At 39.7% G+C, this 20,293-nt stretch overlaps 1 protein-coding gene across 9 annotated transcripts in view; it reads left to right on the forward strand.

The window, feature by feature from the left end:
• Positions 1 to 20,293, forward strand: part of TANC2 (tetratricopeptide repeat, ankyrin repeat and coiled-coil containing 2) — a 683,096-nt gene that overhangs the window by 195,549 nt on the left and 467,254 nt on the right. For all 9 annotated transcript variants that reach the window (XM_074940790.1, XM_074940791.1, XM_074940792.1 and 6 more), the window contains exon 3: positions 3,310 to 3,409. In XM_074940790.1, the coding sequence (XP_074796891.1) occupies positions 3,343 to 3,409 (67 nt within the window). In that variant the 5' untranslated portion in view covers positions 3,310 to 3,342. The remainder of the gene's footprint in view (positions 1 to 3,309; positions 3,410 to 20,293) is intronic.

Raw genomic sequence — 20,293 nt, forward strand, 5'->3', positions numbered from 1 at the left:
AGGTAGAGAGGTCCAGTTGGGATCTGTCTGCCCTCGAATACTGTTAGTTACTTGATTTGCAATCACACTGCAGAAAGATGCCACTCCGGGTAGGATGACTGTGTGCACCTCTCACTAATCTGCCAGTGGTACCCTTAGAGGGAGGCAAGGAGATGTCTAAAAAATTTTATATTTTTGGAGCCATAAAATAATTGGGTTCCTGGTAATATTCGTGCAGTCAAACATATTAACTCATAGATGTTTTATTTAAAAGATGTTCCTTTGGTATCAGAGGTTAAGAAAAAACAGTAATATCAAAATTGATGAATAATCCCGTCTCAAAAAATACCATTGTATCTGCTTGATGGAATAATCTGTTAACTCTTCCTATAACACATCGCTTTTTACAACACCTTTTTTCAGCAGGTGAGGATTTATATAGCAGTTTGGCCTCTTTGGCTGCAAATCTGTACAAAAGCACTTGAAGAGTTAATATTAATTTCAGATACGACGAAGTCTCAATTGGTGGTGTAAACATCCAGTCAGTGGATGGAGAAATTTACTGCCTTCTAGTTTTCTGGCTCAAAGCCCAGATAAGTATATTTGGATTAGTGGACCAAGAAACCTTTTTGCTAGTGACCACTTTTTCAGCTCCACTGTATGCATAATGATACATCATTGCATGTTTTATCAACCTAAATCTTTTGATTAATACTTCATTTCTGTGTGATTAACCTATTTGGGATTATTATTCCTATAATATGCACAAGTATCACCTTGATTTCTTCTGTTTACCTGTAGTTTAGACTTGTAAATTAGTTTTTACTCTTCCTGATATTTCACAGATTATCATGTACGTGAGTATCTTGTAATGAAATGTATTATTTATTAAAAGGAACAGTCTTATTGATACCATATTGAAATCAGAGGAAGATTGTGCAAAGCCCAGAGCTTCGTTTTTTGTATAGGAAACTAGAGCAGGGGTTTTCAACTTTTTTCTTTCTGAGGCCCCCCAACATGCTATAAAAACTCCACAGCCCACCTGTGCCACAACAATACAGCCTCGGCCCTATTCCCGGCCCCAGACCTGCCCCCCTGTCCCTCCACCGTTTTTTCTGCATATAAAAGTCAGGACCAGCATTAGGGGGTAACAAGCTGGAGACTGCCCGGGGCCCCATGAATCTACATTGCACAGGCTCCAGCTTCAGCCCTGGGTGGCAGGGCTCAGGGTCCCAGGCTTCAGCCCCATGTTGTGCATTGGGCCCCTGCAAGTCTAATGCCGGCCCTGCTTGGCGGACCCCCTGAAACCTGGTCATAGCCCCCCAGGAGGCCCCAGGCCCCTGGCTGAGAGCCACTGAACTAGAGCATGACAACAGTCTACAGAAAATAACAACAGAACTCTTATTTAGGACTGTTGTGTATGTGGCCAAGCTGATATGTTCAAGATCTTCAATTTGCTTGCCAAATAGGAAGCTTTGAATAATGGCTGATTGTCTGAAAACTTGCTCTTAAATGGTGTATTATTTATTTCGGGTTTAGAGGAGAAGCCTAAACACAGGTTTTTTTTCAGTTCTAATATCGTTATATAGGACATCAGAAATAATGTAGTATGACGTTAATGACCCTCAAACACATAGCGAGTGCATACACTGTATTCTGTTTAAAAGCAAAATAAAAAAATATTCCAAGATTCTTATGGTCACATGGGGAAGATACTTAAAAGTCAGGAAATGCTAAAGTTAAGGTCACCCACACAAGTTTAACTCTTTCCCTTGTGAGTATGTATTTTTATTGCTGTCTCTAATTAAATTATAATATTTCTCCAGTAATTGAATAGAGCATATTACAATGACTTTTGACAACCTTAGATGCACATACATAGCATTTTGAATTCTGTGTACTGCTCTGAGTGTATTTGAAAAAACGTTAATTAAAATCACTTGTATACAATCTCTCATTCATTACACACCCTACAAGAAGTATATCACAGGGTTGTAAAAAAAGTATTATATTTTATTAATTGAGCACTAATATGTGATCATGTAACTGAAGACTATACTAATGTATACACCCAGAATGGATCAGAGTTAAGTTTGCAAGTATATCCTTAATTTTGATATTTCCTGACCTTTGAGCTGTTTACTGTTGTTTTAATCTAGTTTTTAAAATGAATTGCGTACTCTGAAAAAAGGGATTTCCACTGGCACTCCCTGTCTCATGCATCTTATGAAGTCTGGAAAAGGGAGCTCCTGTCCAGAATACTTTGGAGGCTGTGCAGTTTATCCGTACAAGACACACACAGACCAGTGGTCCCCAAACATTTCACTGTCTCACACACACCCTTACCCCTGTCTGCACCCCCTCCTGGTAGCTGGGGCTGGGAGCGGGGCCATGGGTCCGGGGAGGGGGTCGGACAGGGGTAAGAGGACCAAGGCTGGGCTGCACCTGGGGGCAGGTTTGGGGCTGGAGGCCAGGGCAGAAGAGGAGCTGAAGATGGGGGCTGAGGCTGGGCACATGGCTGGGGCCGGAAGCGGAGCTGCAGCTGGGAGGTGGCAGTGGGGCTGGGGCTGAGCTGGGAGTGGAGCCATGGTTATGGGGCAAGGCTGGGGCTGAGGGCAGAGCAGTGCTGGGTGACGCTCCCTCCCTGCCCCCCGTTTGGGCTGGCCTGGGCTCCACCACACACCCCCCCCTTGAACATTTGGGGCATTCCCCACAGTTTGGGGACCTTTGACATAGACTGAGAAAAAGATACTGATTACTGTATTAACATCAGTCAAATTAATGTTTTCTGAGTTTGGAGTCTTCTGTTTTTCCTTGTCAACTTACCAAAATACGTGATGTTTAACTGCCCCTGAAGCTAAAGACACTACCTTGTAGTCTGTAGGTCAGTGTCAACAAGACTGACAGATCTTCTGAGCAATGCCATAGGCCCTGGCAGGTTCAGCCTTGGTAGTAGTGTCAGTTAGAGACTGACTTGGCTGACTGTCATGCCCTTCCCAACCCATAGAAACCAAGCTGGATAATAATCTGTCTTAACTGTTCAACATGGGCACTGGCAGTGAATGATGTTGAAGAAATTCTGTATTGTACTGAAAATAGTCAATCTGGATGAATAAAGATATTTGAAATGTTAGATTTTGAGAGTGGCAATTTCTATTTTTAGGGAATATAGAAAGTCTTAATGTTTTATGTTCCGGTTTTTGCTGTCAGTGTAGTGATTTGAAGTTTTTATCTTTAGGTCCTCTTACTGTTTTTCCAAAATGTTTCCATGTTGACAAATCAAAGCTTATATTCCTATGCCAAACTATACCTTTGTTTTATTTTACACAGATTTTGGGGTGCACAGAGCAGAATAGTGCAACCATGTTTCGAAACAGTCTCAAGATGCTTCTTACAGGTGGGAAATCAAACCGCAAAAACAGGTCCAGTGGTAAGTAAATGAAGAATCCTCCTCATATCATTTTATCTATATCTTTGATTAAAAGTTACACTGAATTTTAAGTCATATTCAGTTTTGCTCTTAATGATTATTTTTACTGCCATATGTGTACTGTATGTGTGTTTAATTGAAGTATGACCCTGTATGGTCTTCTAGACTCAGAACATCATTATAGATTATTAAAGTGCTTCTTTTTCTTACTTTTTGTGAGCAAGACTATTATTCATTTTAGAAAAAGGCATAAGCACTATATGGACCACAAAAATAGTTATTAAATTGGAAAATAAGACACTGAGAAAAGCAAGCCATTATATGTGTAAAAAGAATCCAGACTCCTATGCTAATCTAACATTAAGGTTCAGATTTTAATCATGTAAATGAAGTATATTTAGAGTTAAGTTTTTCCCAAGAAAAATGAATTTGTGACACTGCTTTACAATGAGATCTTTTTGTATGAACGTGCTTACATAAAACATGTGCAATAATATATAATGCTACTCATGCGTATGGAAAAAACTGGAGTGTGATTATGTAATGAAAGGCAGTGTTGCAGAAGTGCAGCTAGAACTGCAAGATGAGGTTCTGTAAGAAATTGCCTATTCATTCTGAAGCACACAGGAGATATGTATTCTACAAAGTCCTCTTTTGGGAGGGACTTCTATTCAAGTGTTAACCAGAGTTGGCTTTTGAAATCTAATTAGATATCTGCACATGTCAGTCTGTCTGCATGATAATGAGTGGTGATTGAATCTTCAGGAAATGAGATGATAGTAGCAGAAGTCAAACTCGGGTCTCATTGTACAACATAGCAGAACCTTACTTCTACATCTGACAAGATATATTAAAAAATGGTTATATATAATCACATCTCAGAAAAGCATAAAATCTTGAACACTACCTAGTTTCAGATAGTCACCAGTTTAAGTTCTAAACAGTTCCAAACCTGCTTTGTTTTTAAAATTAGAGAAGATCAGGCCTATAAAGATTATGTTATGGTGGAATGATAGTGACATCATACTTGAGGCTGCAACAGAATTTTAATTTGAACAGGAGCTCCCTTTATTTCTCAGAAGCATTGTAAAAGTGGTGAAAATTAAAAAAAAAAAATTCAGACGGTGTATATGAATTTTTCATGTTGGGTTGATGCATATTTGGTTCATACACACAGAACACTGTATTTTCTACAGTGCTGTTGATAGCACACTCAATAAAACTTTCATTTCCATCTCCAACCAATATCGAAGAGCACTACATTGTACAACTTTATCAAACTCACATTCACGAAAACCTTAACAGCTGTCTCATTCTATTTAATCTACTGATCAGCACATCTGTCAGTCTCTTTGCATTTGGGAAGTTATTCAGTCATAACATTGCTGAGGTTGCTGTTAAAGTTTTGCATTAAAATGTGAGTTTGATGCAGTTAGGGTATGTGTAGCTCTTCAATATCTGTTGGAGATGGAAATGAAAGTCTTACAGAATTTTGAAGTACGTTATCGACAGTGTTGTAGACAATAGGAATATGGCAAGGCTTTACGGATTTTTTTTAATTAACCTTTTATTTCTGTGTGTTTAAGGTTTTTGGTGGATGAAGCCTGCGGTCACCTTAACTGTCATTAAATAAAGTTTGTGCTTGTGTTAATAACTACTTCAAATAATGTTATCTTGAGAAATATTGGTATCTTATGTACTGTACTGCAGCACACTCATTTGTTTATTTGTCTCTGTGTAACTTGAGCAATGTGAGAAATGGAATTGATATCTGGAGGTATTCAGTAATTAAATGGAGAAAAATATAAATGTTTCCTGTTTGCATTGCGCTCTATATGCGGTTAATATTTATAATCTTCAGAAAGAAAGGCGGGATGCCCGAGATACTAAATCTTGGTTTACAATATGTTTGTTGGGTGAAATTACCATTAATCCTTAGTTTGACATGTATTCAGCTCCAGTAGAGAACAGTGTAATTGAAATTCTATGGCTCTTAAATTGTAGAATCCATGGTGCCTTACCCATATTTCTGAAATCAGCATCTGAGACAGTACATGATATCAAATCTGGTGGGCTCGAACATGACCCGTATCTTACAAGTCTTTGTTGAAACCTCTTTCATAGCTACTTTCAGCAACTTTCTTGTATATTTCTTTCTGGTATTTTTTGTTGCTGTAACTTTGAATAGATGGATTGTGGAGCTGTTAAAGCATTATGAAGGAACTCTTTATGCACTTCTAGACAGACAGAGCAGACTTGGGTTCCAGTGTTACTTAATCAACATTAAATTCTGATTTTGATTGCGGTCTTTTTAGCATTTACTGTTCATTATCCTCATCTACAGAAAAGAAACACATTAATTGTCAGAAATGCTTTGAATTTCATATAATGACTAACACATTCAGAAGATCTGATAGCCCAGGCATGTCAAGCTCATTCAGTGGAAAGGGCTTTATTCTGTTTTGAACTTTAGTCAGCCGGACATACCTCCCTCAGTCCATAGCCAAACTCCCAATAATTTCTCATGGAGGTCTGCACAAAGAATAGAATATGCCTATATAATATCTAAACTTTTAGTTGTTAATTCAGTGCCTTGTTGTTCCATTTAATATCACTTGTTGGAAATAACAACACACCTCTGAACAATGTACTAATCCACAGAGACCTTCCTACCAACACTACAAAAAGAAGGATTCTAGGTGGACTCCTCCTGAAGGTTGAAACAGCAGACTGGACTTCTACATAGAGTGCTTCTGCCGATGTGCACGGGCTGAAATTGCGGAAAAGCAGCATCACTTGCCCCATAACCTCAGCCGTGCAGAACACAATGCCATCCACAGCCTCAGAAACAACTCTGACATCATAATCAAAAAGGCTGACAAAGGAGGTGCTGTTGTCACAATGAATAGGTCGGAATATGAACAAGAGGCTGCTCGGCAGCTCTTCAACACCACTTTCTACAAGCCATTACCCTCTGATCCCACTGAGGGTTAGCAAAAGAAACTACAGCATTTGCTCAAGAAACTCCCTGAAAAAGCACAAGAACAAATCCTCACAGACACACCCCTGGAACCCCGACCTGGGGTATTCTATCTGCTACCCAAGATCCATAAACCTGGAAATCCTGGACGCCCTATCATCTCAGGCATTGGCACCCTGAGAGCAGGATTGTCTGGCTATGTAGACTCCCTCCTCAGGCCCTACGCTACCAGCACTCCCAGCTATCTTCAAGACACCACTGACTTCCTGAGGAAACTACAATACATTGGTGATTTTCCTGAAAACACCATCCTGGCCACTATGGATGTAGAAGCCCTCTACACCAACATTCCACACAAAGATGGACTATAAGCCGTCAGGAACACTATCCCCAATAATGTCACGGCAAACCTGGTGGCTGAACTTTGTGACTTTGTCCTCACCCATAACTGTTTTACATTTGGGGACAATGTATACCTTCAAATCAGCGGCACTGCTATGGGTACCCACATGGCCCCACAGTATGCCAACATTTTTATGGCTGACTTAGAACAACGCTTCCTCAGCTCTCGTCCCCTAATGCCCCTACTCTACTTGCGCTATATTGATGACATCTTCATCATCTGGACCCATGGAAAAGAAGCCCTTGAGGTATTCCACCATGATTTCAGCAATTTCCATCCCATCATCAACCTCAGCCTGGTCCAGTCCACACAAGAGATCCACTTCCTGGACACTACAGTGCTCATAAATGATGGTCACATAAACACCACTCTGTACCGGAAACCTACTGACTGCTATTCCTACCTACATGCCTCCAGTTTTCACCCAGACCACACCACATGGTCCATTGTCTACAGCCAAGCTCTAAGATACAACTGCATTTGTTCCAACCCCTCAGACAGAGACAAACACCTACAAGATCTCTATCAAGCATTCTTACAACTACAATACCCACCTGCTGAAGTGAAGAAACAGATTGACAGAGCCAGAAGAGTACCCAGAAGTCACCTACTACAGTACAGGCCCAACAAAGAAAATAACAGAACGCCACTAGCCATCACCTTCAGCCCACAACTGAAACCTCTCCAACACATAATCAAGGATCTACAACCTATCCTGAAGGATGACCCAACACTCTCACAAATCTTGGGAACAGGCCAGCCCTTGCCTACAGACAGCCCCCAACCTGAAGCAAATACTCACCAGCAACCACACAAGAGAACCACTAACCCAGCAACCTATCCTTGCAACAAAGCCCGATGCCAACTGTGCCCACATATCTATTCAGGGGACACCATCATAGGGCCTAATCACATCAGCCACACTATCAGAGGCTCGTTCACCTGCAGATCTACCAATGTGATATATGACATCATGTGCCACCAATGCCCCTCTGCCATGTACATTGGTCAAACTGGACAGTCTCTACGTAAAAGAATAAATGGACACAAATCAGATGTCAGGAATTATAACATTCATAAACCAGTCGGAGAACACTTCAGTGTCTCTGGTCACTCGATTTCTGATCTAAAAGTGACTATTCTTCAACAAAAAAACTTCGAAAACAGACTCCAACGAGAGACTGTTGAATTGGAATTAATTTGCAAATTGGATACAATTAACTTAGGCTTGAATAGAGACTGGGAGTGGTTGAGTCATTATACAAAGTAAAACTATTTCCCCTTGTTTATTTCTCCCCCCTGCCCCCCACACTGTTCCTCAGATGTTCTTGTTAACTCCTGGAAATGTGCTGGAAATGGCCCACCTTGATTATCACTTCAAAAGGTTTTCTCTCCCCCTACCCCACTCTCCTGCTGGTAATAGCTCATCTTAAGTGATCACTCTCCTTACAATGTGTATGATAAACACACATTTTTTCATGGTCTGTGTGTATATAAATCTCCTCACTGTATTTTCCACTTTATGCATCCGATGAAGTGAGCTGTAGCTCACGAAAGCTTATGCTCAAATAAATTGGTTAGTCTCTAAGGTGCCACAAGTACTCCTTTTTTTTTTTTTGCGAATACAGACTAACACGGCTGCTACTCTGAAAAGTGTAGACAGTGAGGCACGGCTTAGGTGAGTAGAGCAAAGATATGTTTGAAAATGTCTCTCTACTCACCCAAGCCGTGCTTACCTCTCTATGCTGCTATTTTTAGCAGTGTAGTGTCCCACTACCTCCTTGCTGCTGGAGCTTTTCTCCACCGCTAGAAGACCTTGGCGGCAGGGAAGGGCTCTGGTAGGGAGGAGGCAGCAGGAAAAGGCTTTGAAAGCTCTCTGCAGCTGGAGTACTTCTCCTACTGCACTGAACGGCTCTGGGTGCAGGGAAAGGCTTTGCCAGCCCTACTGCTGGAGCCCTTCCTCCTCAGCAGGGAGGTGCTGAAGCCTTTTTCTGCTGCCCTCCCTGCACACGCACCAGAGCCTTTCATTGACAAGTATAGCAACACACCACAGTGTGACTGTCGTCAGAGATATGTAGTGTAGACGTACCCTCAGAGTCATCAGACTGCTGACTCAGGAAGACAGCACAGTTTATGCTCTATTCACTTCCAACTATGAGGGCTAGAAATGTACTTTAAAAAAACGAAAGACAATCTGAGTATGTAATATGGGCCACATGTTTGATACTCCTGAAATAAGAGAGACAAAGTGGGTGAGGTAATATCTTTTTTTTTAAGTTATTATTATTGTCTAGCATTGTTGTGAGTTTAAGCTCCCATGCTTGTCTTTTGAAAATGTTGTGCAGTGTCCTTTGAGGCCAAGGGCTGAGAGATCAGATATGGAGTGGTCGTATTGTGAAAAGTGTTTGCCCAGAAGTGATAGGATGTTTTAGTCTTTTATCATTTTTCTATGTGACTTCATTTGAGAGGGTATTTGTTTCCACATATTTGTTCAAAACAATCACTCCATGTCTGCCCTCTCAGTCCTCATCGTCAAAGGAAGTCTGCACAACATCTTCAAAAAGATGAGCCTGGGATCTTTAAATTCATAACTCTGCTAGACACCAAAAATCATGGACTCAGTAATGATGCTGGTTTTGTGTCTCAATACAATAAACCCGGGGTGGCCAACCTGTGGCTCCCGAGCTACATGCAGCTCTTCAGAAGTTAATATGCGGCTCCTTGTATAGGCACAGACTACGGGGCTGGAGCTACAGGCGCCAACTTTCCAATGTGCCTGGGGGTGCTCACTGCTCAACCTCTGGCTCTGCCACAGGCCCTGCCCCCACTCCACCCCTTCCTGCCCCCTCCCCTGAGCCTGCCGTGCCCTCGCTCCTCCCCCTTCCCCCCTCCCCGAGCCTCCTGCACACCATGAAACAGCTGCTTGGTAGGGCTGCAGGTGGGCGGGAGGCGCTGGCAGCTGGAGAGGGAGCTAATGGGGGCCTGCTGACGTATTAGTTTGGCTCTTTGGCAATGTACATTGGTAAATTCTGGCTCCTTGTCAGCCTCAGGTTGGCCACCCCTGCAATAATCTGTAACCTACTATCTTTCCTTTGTCCAACGACTGCAGGGCTGTTAATGCCCTACTTCATTTTGAATGGTGTCTTGCAGTATATTTTAATTCCTTATGTTTAGGCTGACAGTATTTCCCAAATGGAAAATGGCACACCATGTGGGGCTAGTCTGAGCCCCCCCCAGTGCCTGGCTGGCCCAAGCCCCCCGGCCCCACATGGGGCTGGTGTCGCTGTTCCCTTGAGCCCTGCCCGAGCTCTGCCTCTTCCACCTGCACAGATCTGGTTTCACCAAACACCCCCTATCCTGCACATTCTTCCACACCCCACTTTTTGGCAAAAGTGGGCATTTGTCCCGTTTGCTCCTGCCAACTTGATCAGTTGGCAAGAGCAAGTGTGATAAATGGGACAAATGCCCACTTTTGCCAAAAAAGTTGGGTCGGCCAGGACAGGGCTTAAAAAAGGGACTGTCCTGCCAAAATGGGACATATGGTCACCCTACTTAGGCTTAACAATCTTGTATTTAGCTATGACACTCTGATTATCTTTCCCAGACCTGAGGAGAAATTCTGTGGAGCTTGAAAGCTGGTCTCTTTCACCAACAGAATTTGGTCCAATAAAAGATATCACCTCAGCCACCTTGTCTCTCTCATATCCTGGGACCAAAGGCTACAACAACACTGCAAACCCTTGAAATAGTTTGTATATAAGGATATGAGACCTAAAGAAACCAAAGAGAAAAGATACTGAACAATACTGTTCCATTTCCTATTTGTGTGGAGGAAAAGAGTGTTGCAAGTTGTATAAATACTCCAGAATGGAAGAGGAACATTACACTTCCTACAGAAGCTTTGGAACAATATAAGGTATTATTGCACACACTCCTTTCCCTGGGTAGGGGATAAGAGAACAAATGTGACAGATATTAGTCATATTGTTTAATGCACTACTGGAAGTTGTTCTGATACTACTGTGATGAGCATGGTATATGAATCCATATAGAGTAGAATGGATCTCCCTCTCTCTCTCTCTCTCTCTCTCTCTCTATTTATTTTTTTTAGTCAAAGCAATATTTGGCTGTGTTTCTCAGATAAAGAGATAAAAAATTAGCTTTCCCCCCTCTTATTGTCTTTGTTTATGCTGTTTTGTTTTTTAATGATGACGGCTTACTATATCCTTAAGACAGTTGACTGCACTGTCAGGCAAAGTTTCTTCCATATCAATTTTTAGACACCAGCAATTCATTTAGAACCTTGTTTATGGCCAATGTAGCAATTTGCTTTGGTAGTTTCCAAAGTGGTTGCGATGTTGTTGACATTACTGTATTAATTCTTAAATTTCATATGTGTACTGCAGTGAGGTATTTATACCGTACCTCTGTGGTGAATGGCTCTTGCTTAATGGTATCCACTGTAGCTGGAACCTGAGAGGTTGATTGTCGTTCACAGTTTTATGACATATAAGTTCTTTGTCAAGATACTTGCAGTCTCTTGTTGCAGGAAGGGATTATATGGGCACCTGTCCATATTAATAGATGTGTAGACTTTGAGTCAGTTTCATAAAATGAAGTAATGTGGAGTATTAAATGTATTTTTAGAGGCCCATGGAACTATATGTCCCTTTGCATTCATGTTCCTGATCTTCCTGAAAATTGAATAGTAGACAAGTAAACACGTACTGGGCTTTCCACATCAAGACCAGGTCCTAATGATTTGATATTGATCTCTTATGTTCAAATATTCCCTTTCATTCATCTTTTCAGTCTTGTAGTGTGGATGTATAACCTTCCAAATATGGACATTTTTTAATTTTACAAAATATGAATGAGAGGTTACAGTTCTGAAGTAAACATTTTTTATTTGGCTTGCTTTTTCCAGGCAGATGGGGACTGACAAGAGAAGGAAAATGTTTTGCTGATTAAATATATGACCAGATTTATGAATAGGTGTAATTTGTAATAGTACACATCATCTGTACTATATTGATTTAATACCACATGTTTCAAATCTGCCTCTGATTAAATAAGTTGTTTCATTGGAAAGTACTGATTGGCTGCTTGGAGAAGGATGAAAAAAAGAGACTGTAAGGAGGAACAGTGTCCTAATGTAAAGTGTAACTACACTGGAAAATAATATATTTCAAATGATGAATGTCAGCCTATCAAACTGTAACATGATGTATGAATTCATTCCTGATTCTGTATCTTAATAAATATATTGAATTCTGGTTCTTTGCCATGCAAGCAAGAAAAAAATCAATACATCTTTCAAGCTGTTTTCTTTGTAAAGAATAATTTTAGGAACTTGGTATTGGGTTATCTACTAGCTTTCAATTTCTGGTGAAATTAAATATGATGGGCTAAGTCAATAAAGAAAGTAGTTTGGTTTCAGTCTAATGTAATATAGAAAGGAATTTGTCACCCTGTCAGATTACTAGATAGTTAACCATAATCCCTTGGAGATAAAAATTGAAAGTAAAAATCCCAAAAAATAACCAGACACAAAGTATTTTTTCCAGAAGTACATTAAATATTCAAATAATGTTACTTTCATGACATTGGCATATTGCTTGTTTCTGTTTTGGTGGAGGTATACTGTCCAGAAAAACAAAATCTGTTGTCTGACTCAACCAAGATTCATTCGTGACAGAATTCTGCAGAGATGTGGTTATTTGCCTGCACAAACATCTATTATAAAAAACAACAGATTCTTATTTAAATTACCTCATCGAAAATTATCTTAAATTGATTGTTAAATATGTAGTTATTACAACTAATAAACTATGATGCTTCATTATTTAGACATCACAGCTGTATGCTAATTGTAAGAGTGTTTCTTTACTAATTTAGCTCAACATTTTAAAATTTAACAGGAATATGATTATTAACTTCTTACTTGTATTGTAATATTTGTCTGTCACTTCTAAAACAAACTTCTCAGCTTCATTTCAACATTTATTATACCACTCTCAATCTGGGCATAAACTCATTTCCATTAATATTATTTCTTAATTAAAAAATGAAGTAATAATTTGACATTACTGTGGATTTCTGTTCAAGAAATCCAGAACTCTACAATGGCACACTAGTTGAAAATGAAGAAAAAGGAATTTAACATAATTGTGTAGGTATGAAACTTGAATAGGGTTTGCCCTTGCTAGGCCTGACTCCTGCTGGTGTAATCAAGCCCTCATTTGCCTGAATGCTAAAACTAATGAGAGTTTTGGAGGGACAATATTTGGAATATAAAAATAAAGTGTTTAAAGGGAGTACTGTGTCTCCCCAAATATTATTTTGCTGTTAATCTCATTCCAGCTGTTAATCCACTGGAATTTTATGATAGTTTAAAGAGAATGTTAAAAATTGGAGAAATATACTAGGAAGAATTGGCCTGTGTTACAGGACTTGAAACTGGTATTGAGGATCTGATATTTTAGCAATGAAAGAACAGTCCTTCAATCAACAAGTTTTTCTACTCTTATTTAATTTTTGTGTTTTTGAGTGTTTTTGTTATAACAAGGAGAGCAAAAATAAGAAAAAAATAGAACAGCCCCGCCACCCCCCATCTGGATTTAGGGCTCTCACTTCTCAACGGCCTTCACTGTTATTAAGTAGAAATTTTATGGTCTCCTGTATCCTCAGGCTTTTATATTACACCACCTTGTACACTTAAGTGAAGCCTAAGTAGGAATCTTGCTTTCTGAAAACCTGGTAGGGGCTATGAGTTTTATCAGTAAAGCACTTATCTGTGCTTCATCAGTGTTGTTCACATATTGCATTTAAATTACAGAACATTTTCAAAATAAATACCATTGGGAGTTGCATAGGTATTATGCCTCCCAAAACAAACTTCTTAGGGTATATCTACAAATAAAGGTATAATAGGCTAGCACGAATAACAATAGCAATGAAGATGGGATATCATGGACCCTGGTGTGAGCTAGCAACTCAACTACATACCTAGGGTTCCTGGCAGGCTTCTATTGGGGTGGGCCTTTAAGGAAACAAGGGTTCAGGGGGGTGGCAGACAAGCTCTGGAATCGGGACCAGGTATTAACATGGTACTGAAGAGTTAAAGCCCAGCTCTTGATTGACGTGCAAAGGGAGAAAGAGGGCAGACAGCCTGAGGAGGAAAATGGCATGGGGAAGCCTGCCTGAAGCAAGTGTAGCACCAAGAAGGAGGGGTTTTGGGCCCTGAACTAAGGGGAAGAAGGGCGCAAGTCCTAGGATTTAGGGAGGCTTTGTGGAGTGGGGATGAAACCCAGATATTGGTGGGCCAAGGACGCCAGCTTGAAGTGCTGCACAGTCCCATGATGGCTGTAGAATCCCTTAAGGAAGAGGGAAAACAGACTCCAAGGAGAAACTTCTGAGCTTGAATTATTATGCAAACTAGATACCATTAACTTGGGTTTGAATAGAGACTGGGAGTGGCTGGGTCATTACACATATTGAATCTATTTCCCCATGATAAGTATTCTCACACCTTCTTGTCAACTGTCTAAATGGGCCATCTTGATTATCACTACAAAAGTTTTTTTCTCCTGCTGTTAATAGCTCATCTTAATTAATTAGCATCTTACTCCACCTTTTCATATTCTGTGTGTGTGTGTGTGTGTGTGTGTGTGTGTATATATATATATATATATATATATATAATCTTCTTACTATATGTTCTACTCTATGCATCCGATGAAGTGGGCTGTAGCCTGCGAAAGCTTATGCTCAAATAAATTTGTTAGTCTCTAAGGTGCCACAAATACTCCTGTTCTTTTTGCTGATACAGACTAACACGCCTGCTACTCTGAAATTTGTAATTCTAGGGACCAGGGCAGGAGGAGAGCTGTGGGAAAGACTCACCAGAGAGGCCAGTGGCTGCAGTGTGATTGGCAGAGCACCTTGAGTCAGGGGGAAGTGGAAACCTGGACCCTTGGAACATGGGTGAATTGGAAGCCCCAAGAGGGACAGGTTTGGTCCTGAATAGCCAAAGGAGATTGCTTCATAAATACTCCATTGATCAGATCCCAAGAAGGGGGAATGTTTTTTTAAGTACTTTAGACTGTGACTTAGTTATTGGGAGAATAAGGAGGGAACTGAGGGCAAGGTACCTGCAGGGCAATGCCATGCCACAAGGAGGCATTTTCTGGGATGGCGCCCTGCAACAACAGCCCATAATATTTTTGACAAAGTTGCATAATGCATTTTGGATTTCTTGAATACAAACCCTTCTGTATGTAAGTTCAAGAGTAAGTATTTCAAACATGGTTAAAAGGCTTTTTTCATGTGGGATCTCAGTGAACACATTGGCCTTTGAAATGATAATTCTTTGCAGTCTTGCTTATATGAAGTAACTATAGTTAGCAAACTAGGTCAGTAAAGTCAAGCTAAAGATGTCTGTGTGTTGTGATGTGGTCTTGGTAATTCTGGCTGATTAGAAATACACTAGTAGTTGTAGCATTATAATGCCTTCTCATTATTCCTCTCTTCCAAAAAGGGCTGAGCAATAATTTTAAAGAAATATGGTTTCAATTTGTTTTGACTCAGTTTTTGTTGTTTTTTTCTGTTATGTTTTATGGTACTGTGGTTCACAAAACATATAATTCAGAATATTGCTAAAAAAGGAACATCAGTTGCATAAGTATATATTTATAGCTATATACAATGCCACTGCTTAAAAAGTGAAGCACTATCGCAGCATTGAACATTGGATTTTGCTGCTTCCTGTGGTTATCTTTTGATTGGTGCTTTCAAAACAGTGTTGTGAGATTTTAGCAGTGGTTTGTATACAATAAAATTCTCTCTCGGTGTGTCTGTTGGTGTTTAATCTTTCTTTTCCTGTCTTGTGGGTCACAGAAGTGCTTGTGCAGTAGAAACAATGCTGTCAAAATCTTTTATAGCAATACCTGGTAAGATATTTCATAGCTTACACAATATTTTAGTTCGGACGTGTTTTTTCTGCACTAAACTGTTCTTCCACTACAATTAACAATCCTCCAATCTTTAAATATGGAATGTGACTCTGTTATTGGCTTTGAGTATTGTTAGAGCTGTAAGCAGATGGTAAAGAACAAAGTATTCTTTTTATTTTAAAAAAACACAAGAAAAAATGAGTTACAAAGTTATTTCTGAGACATTCTAAGGAATGTTAATGTAAACTCCTCATATTTGATTCCATTTTATGTCAGATTCATATCTATATATGACTATACCCTCTTTGAAACCTGGCAGTACTTTCTGCTTTTATTTTAATGTGTTGGATATACAACTTCGTGAGCAGTTTTAAAATATATTTTTATTCTCCCTTTTCTCTTCTTTGGAGATAAAATTAAAACCAGATGTGTAATTCAAATAATTATGGATTAAACAGCCACAGTAAATCAAATCTCAAAGAATCTACGTTTCTGCTTAAGCAACTGCACAAGTAGCATCGTGATAGTGATACAAGTGTGTCACAATATCTTTTGTTAAGAGAAGAAGTACTATATGCAGCAGAATTTTGGATATAGTCTGTAGTTTTGATGTACAGCCATTGTTTTTACCCTGTACAATTCACCAGTCCTGGTACTGCTGGGAATTCCAGTCCACGGCTGTTATGACAGAGGCAGGTCAAGAGATACTTGGATCCTGAACAGTCAAATTTCTAGCCTATAGAGGCAGGGAACACCTCAGCTCACTTCCAGTTCACTACTTCTACAGCTTTGCTGCTGCAGCAGTGCATGCCACTTCTCTCTCTTTCTGTCTCAGGCCTTTTGCCAGGCCCCTTTTCTACTCCCATTTCCAGTCCCATGATGATTTGTACTCTAAGTGCCCTCATACTGTTTCCTTATCTGACTGTTCTGCAGAGTGATGATCTTTATTGAGTATAAAAGTGTGTCTTCCTGGACACTTACAGCATTTACTCTTTGTACATAGAACAAATTTTTCTGGGAATTTACAAGTAAATCCATTAATTAGCTTATGAATTAAAATTGATTTTATAATGGGTCCTTCAAGAAATTTCACATCTGGCATCAGAACTGTTTTGGTCCCTGATGATCTTAATAACAGACTTTTTCAAACTTACCTTCTAGTTAGAAGAACAAAAGTACTTTTGGCACCTTAGAGACTAATAAATTTTTTAGAGCATAAGCTTTCGTGGGCTACAGCCCACTTCATCGGATGCATAGAATAGAATATATAATAAGAAGATATATACATACGGATAAGTTGGAAGTTGCCATACAAACTATGAGAGGCTAATTAGTTAAGATGAGCTATTATCAGCAGGAGAAAAAAACTTTTGTAGTGATAATCAAGATGGCCCATTTAGACAGTTGACAAGAAGGTGTGAGGATACTGAACTTAGGGAAATAGATTCAATATGTGTAATTACCCAGCCATTCCCAGTCTCTATACAAACCCAAGTTAATGGTATCTAGTTTGCATATTAATTCAAGCTCAGCAGTTTCTGGCTGGAGTCTGTTTTTGAAGCTTTTCTGTTGCAAAATTGCCACTTAAAGTCTTTTACTGAGTTGCCAGAGAGGTTGAAGTGTTCTCCTACCGGTTTTTGAATGTTATGATTCTTGATGTCAGATTTGTGTCCATTTATTCTTTTGCGTAGAGACTGTCCAGTTTGGCCAGTGTACATGGCAGAGGGGCATTGGTGGCACATGATGGCATATATCACATTGGTAGACGTGCAGGTGAAAGAGCCCCTGGTGATTAGGTCCTATGATGGTGTCACTTGAATAAATGTGTGTTCAGAGTTGGCATCGGGCTTTATTGCAAGGATAGGTTGCTGGGTTAGTGGTTCTGTTGTGTGGTGTGTGGTTGCTGGTGAGTATTTGCTTCAGGTTGGGGGCTGTCTGTAGGCAAGGGCTGGCCTGTCTCCCAAGATTTGTGAGAGCGATGGGTCGTCCTTCAGGATAGGTTGTAGATCCTTGATGATGCGTTGGAGAGGTTTTAGTTGGGGGCTGAAGGTGACAGCTAGTGGCGTTCTGTTATTTTCTTTGTTGGGCCTGTCCTGTAGTAGGTGACTTCTGGGTACTCTTCTGGCTCTGTCAATCTGTTTCTTCACTTCAGCAGGTGGGTATTGTAGTTGTAAGAATGCTTGATAGAGATCTTGTAGGTGTTTGTCTCTGTCTGAGGGATTGGAGCAAATGCGGTTGTATCTTAGAGCTTGGCTGTAGACAATGGATCGTGTGGGGTGTCCTGGATGGAAGCTGGAGGCATGTAGGTAAGTATAGCGGTCAGTAGGTTTCCGGTATAGGGTGGTGTTTATGTGACCATCGCTTATTAGCACAGTCGTGTCCAGGAAATGGACCGCTTGTATGGATTGGTCTAGGCAAAGGTTGATGGTGGGAGAGAAATTGTTGAAATCATGGTGGAATTCCTCAAGGGCTTCTTTTCCATGGGTCCAGATGATGAGGATGTCATCAATATAGCACAAGTAGAGTAGGGATGTTAGGGGACGAGAGCTGAGGAAGCGTTGTTCTAAGTCAGCCATAAAAATGTTGGCGTACTGTGGGGCCATGCGGGTATCCATAGCCGTGCCGCTGACTTGAAGGTATATATTGTCTGCAAATGTGAAATAGTTGTGGGTGAGGACAAAGTCACAAAGGTCAGCCACCAGGTTTGCCGGGACATTATCGGGGATACTGTTCCAGATAGTTTGTAGTCCATTTTTGTGTGGAATGTTTGTGTAGAGGGTTTCTACATCCATTACATAACTACATCTAGTTAGAGTGCAGAGAAGTCTTGTGCAAAGGGTAAGTTTCTCTGTCTCTCTGTGTGTATTTATTTATTTTAGAATTAATAGTCATTTTTTGCCTTTAATCTTAACTGAAAGTTTCTTCAGCAGAGGTGGAAGAATAATGTTCTACCAGAGAGAATACTGTTATGGGTTGGAAATAACTGCCACCTTACATCAAGGATAAATATAAAGAAGACATTGCAAAGAAGTGTCTGATACAATAGCAGTAGCACCAAAACACAAGCATGTGAAAAAGCTTGAGTAAAAACCATATAACCTTTAGAACAAAGGGTTTCAAATGCAGGGGCTAGAGCCTGGATTGGTGGAACTGTGTTTGTCTGTGTGTGTATGAGAAAAGGAAGAGAAAGAGGCAGAAGGGGCAGAAAAATCTAATATGATTTTAACAGTCAGTTAAATCCAGTCTCGGGCCGGAACACCTTAATCGTCACCCTGTGGTTACTGTATTTTATAACAGACTTAGTAAGAGGATCTAATTGTGTATGTATGTGAAATTTGTCTCAAATATCAAAGGTCAATATGGAATTCCAAGTATTTTAACTCCCCAGTATTATTGTAATTGTATCCATAGAGTGCTCATATATTACAGAAACACTCCATAAAAATTGTCTCCATTGAACGACAGGTTATATTTAATATTCTGCATCTTCAGAATAGTTGCTTATTATCCAAAGGCTTTGCCTCATTGAAAATGGTCATCTTGGCTCATAAACCTTTACTTTTAGGGGGGATATTTTTATGAAACTGTTCTGAGTTTTAATGTTTCAGATTGGCTTGGAGATCCCTCGGTATGCACTGTTATCTCTGAACAGTCAGACCACAGTACCAATCGTTTTCTTTCTGTGGCTGTAGTATAACATTTTTTCATATAAAGTGTTACAAGGTATGTCTACACTGGAATAAAACACGGCTGGCCCATGTCACCTGACTCAGGCTCATGGGTCATAGGCTATGGGACTATAAAATCTCAGTGTAACTGTCCACGCTCGAGCTGGTATGCAAAGGAGAAGGTAAACTGACATTTTTGCCTTGTATGATCACTTCTTATTCCTAAAATGTGTTAATATTCTGATGTGACAAAAGAAATGCAGAGGAAAATAAATACGTTTCCTTGAAAACAGGCTATTACAAACAATTGAGGGGATTTAATAAGAGAAACTATGTCTCCCTTTCAGATCATATCAAGAGGACTTAGTGCTTCTTTTAACCCATCCATAAAATATTTATTTTTAAAAGTGAAAATTAATCAGTCGAGAGAGGTTTCGTCTGTATTCACCTGTTCCATCTGTAAAATCACAATCAATAAAAGCACAAATATACACAATGACTTGATGTTTAGCTTTATTTTTTGGTATAATCTTGGCTTTTGTTCTTGTGTAATAAACAAACTTTGATTCTTTAATCTGAAACCATGTTTTCAAGAAAATGAAGTCTCTCAGAATCCATGCTGTAAACATGGTTCATCGTTCTTTTGTAAGAGCTACTGTGCCACAAGTACTCCTTTTCTTTTTGAGTAAACATTATTTTTTATAACTGTAGAACTTGTAATTAAGCAGTAAAACTAAATGACCGTGTGTGTGGGAATAAATAAATAGGATTGTTATTATTTTTAAATTAAAGTATAACTATTGTGCCTTTTTCAGGTTTTTTAACTGAATTTGCTTAATGTGTAATGCAAAGCATTTTCTTGTGAGCAGATCTTGATAT

This window comes from Natator depressus, chromosome 27 (genome assembly GCF_965152275.1).
Source record: "Natator depressus isolate rNatDep1 chromosome 27, rNatDep2.hap1, whole genome shotgun sequence".
In the NCBI taxonomy this organism is placed as follows: Eukaryota; Metazoa; Chordata; order Testudines; family Cheloniidae; genus Natator; species Natator depressus.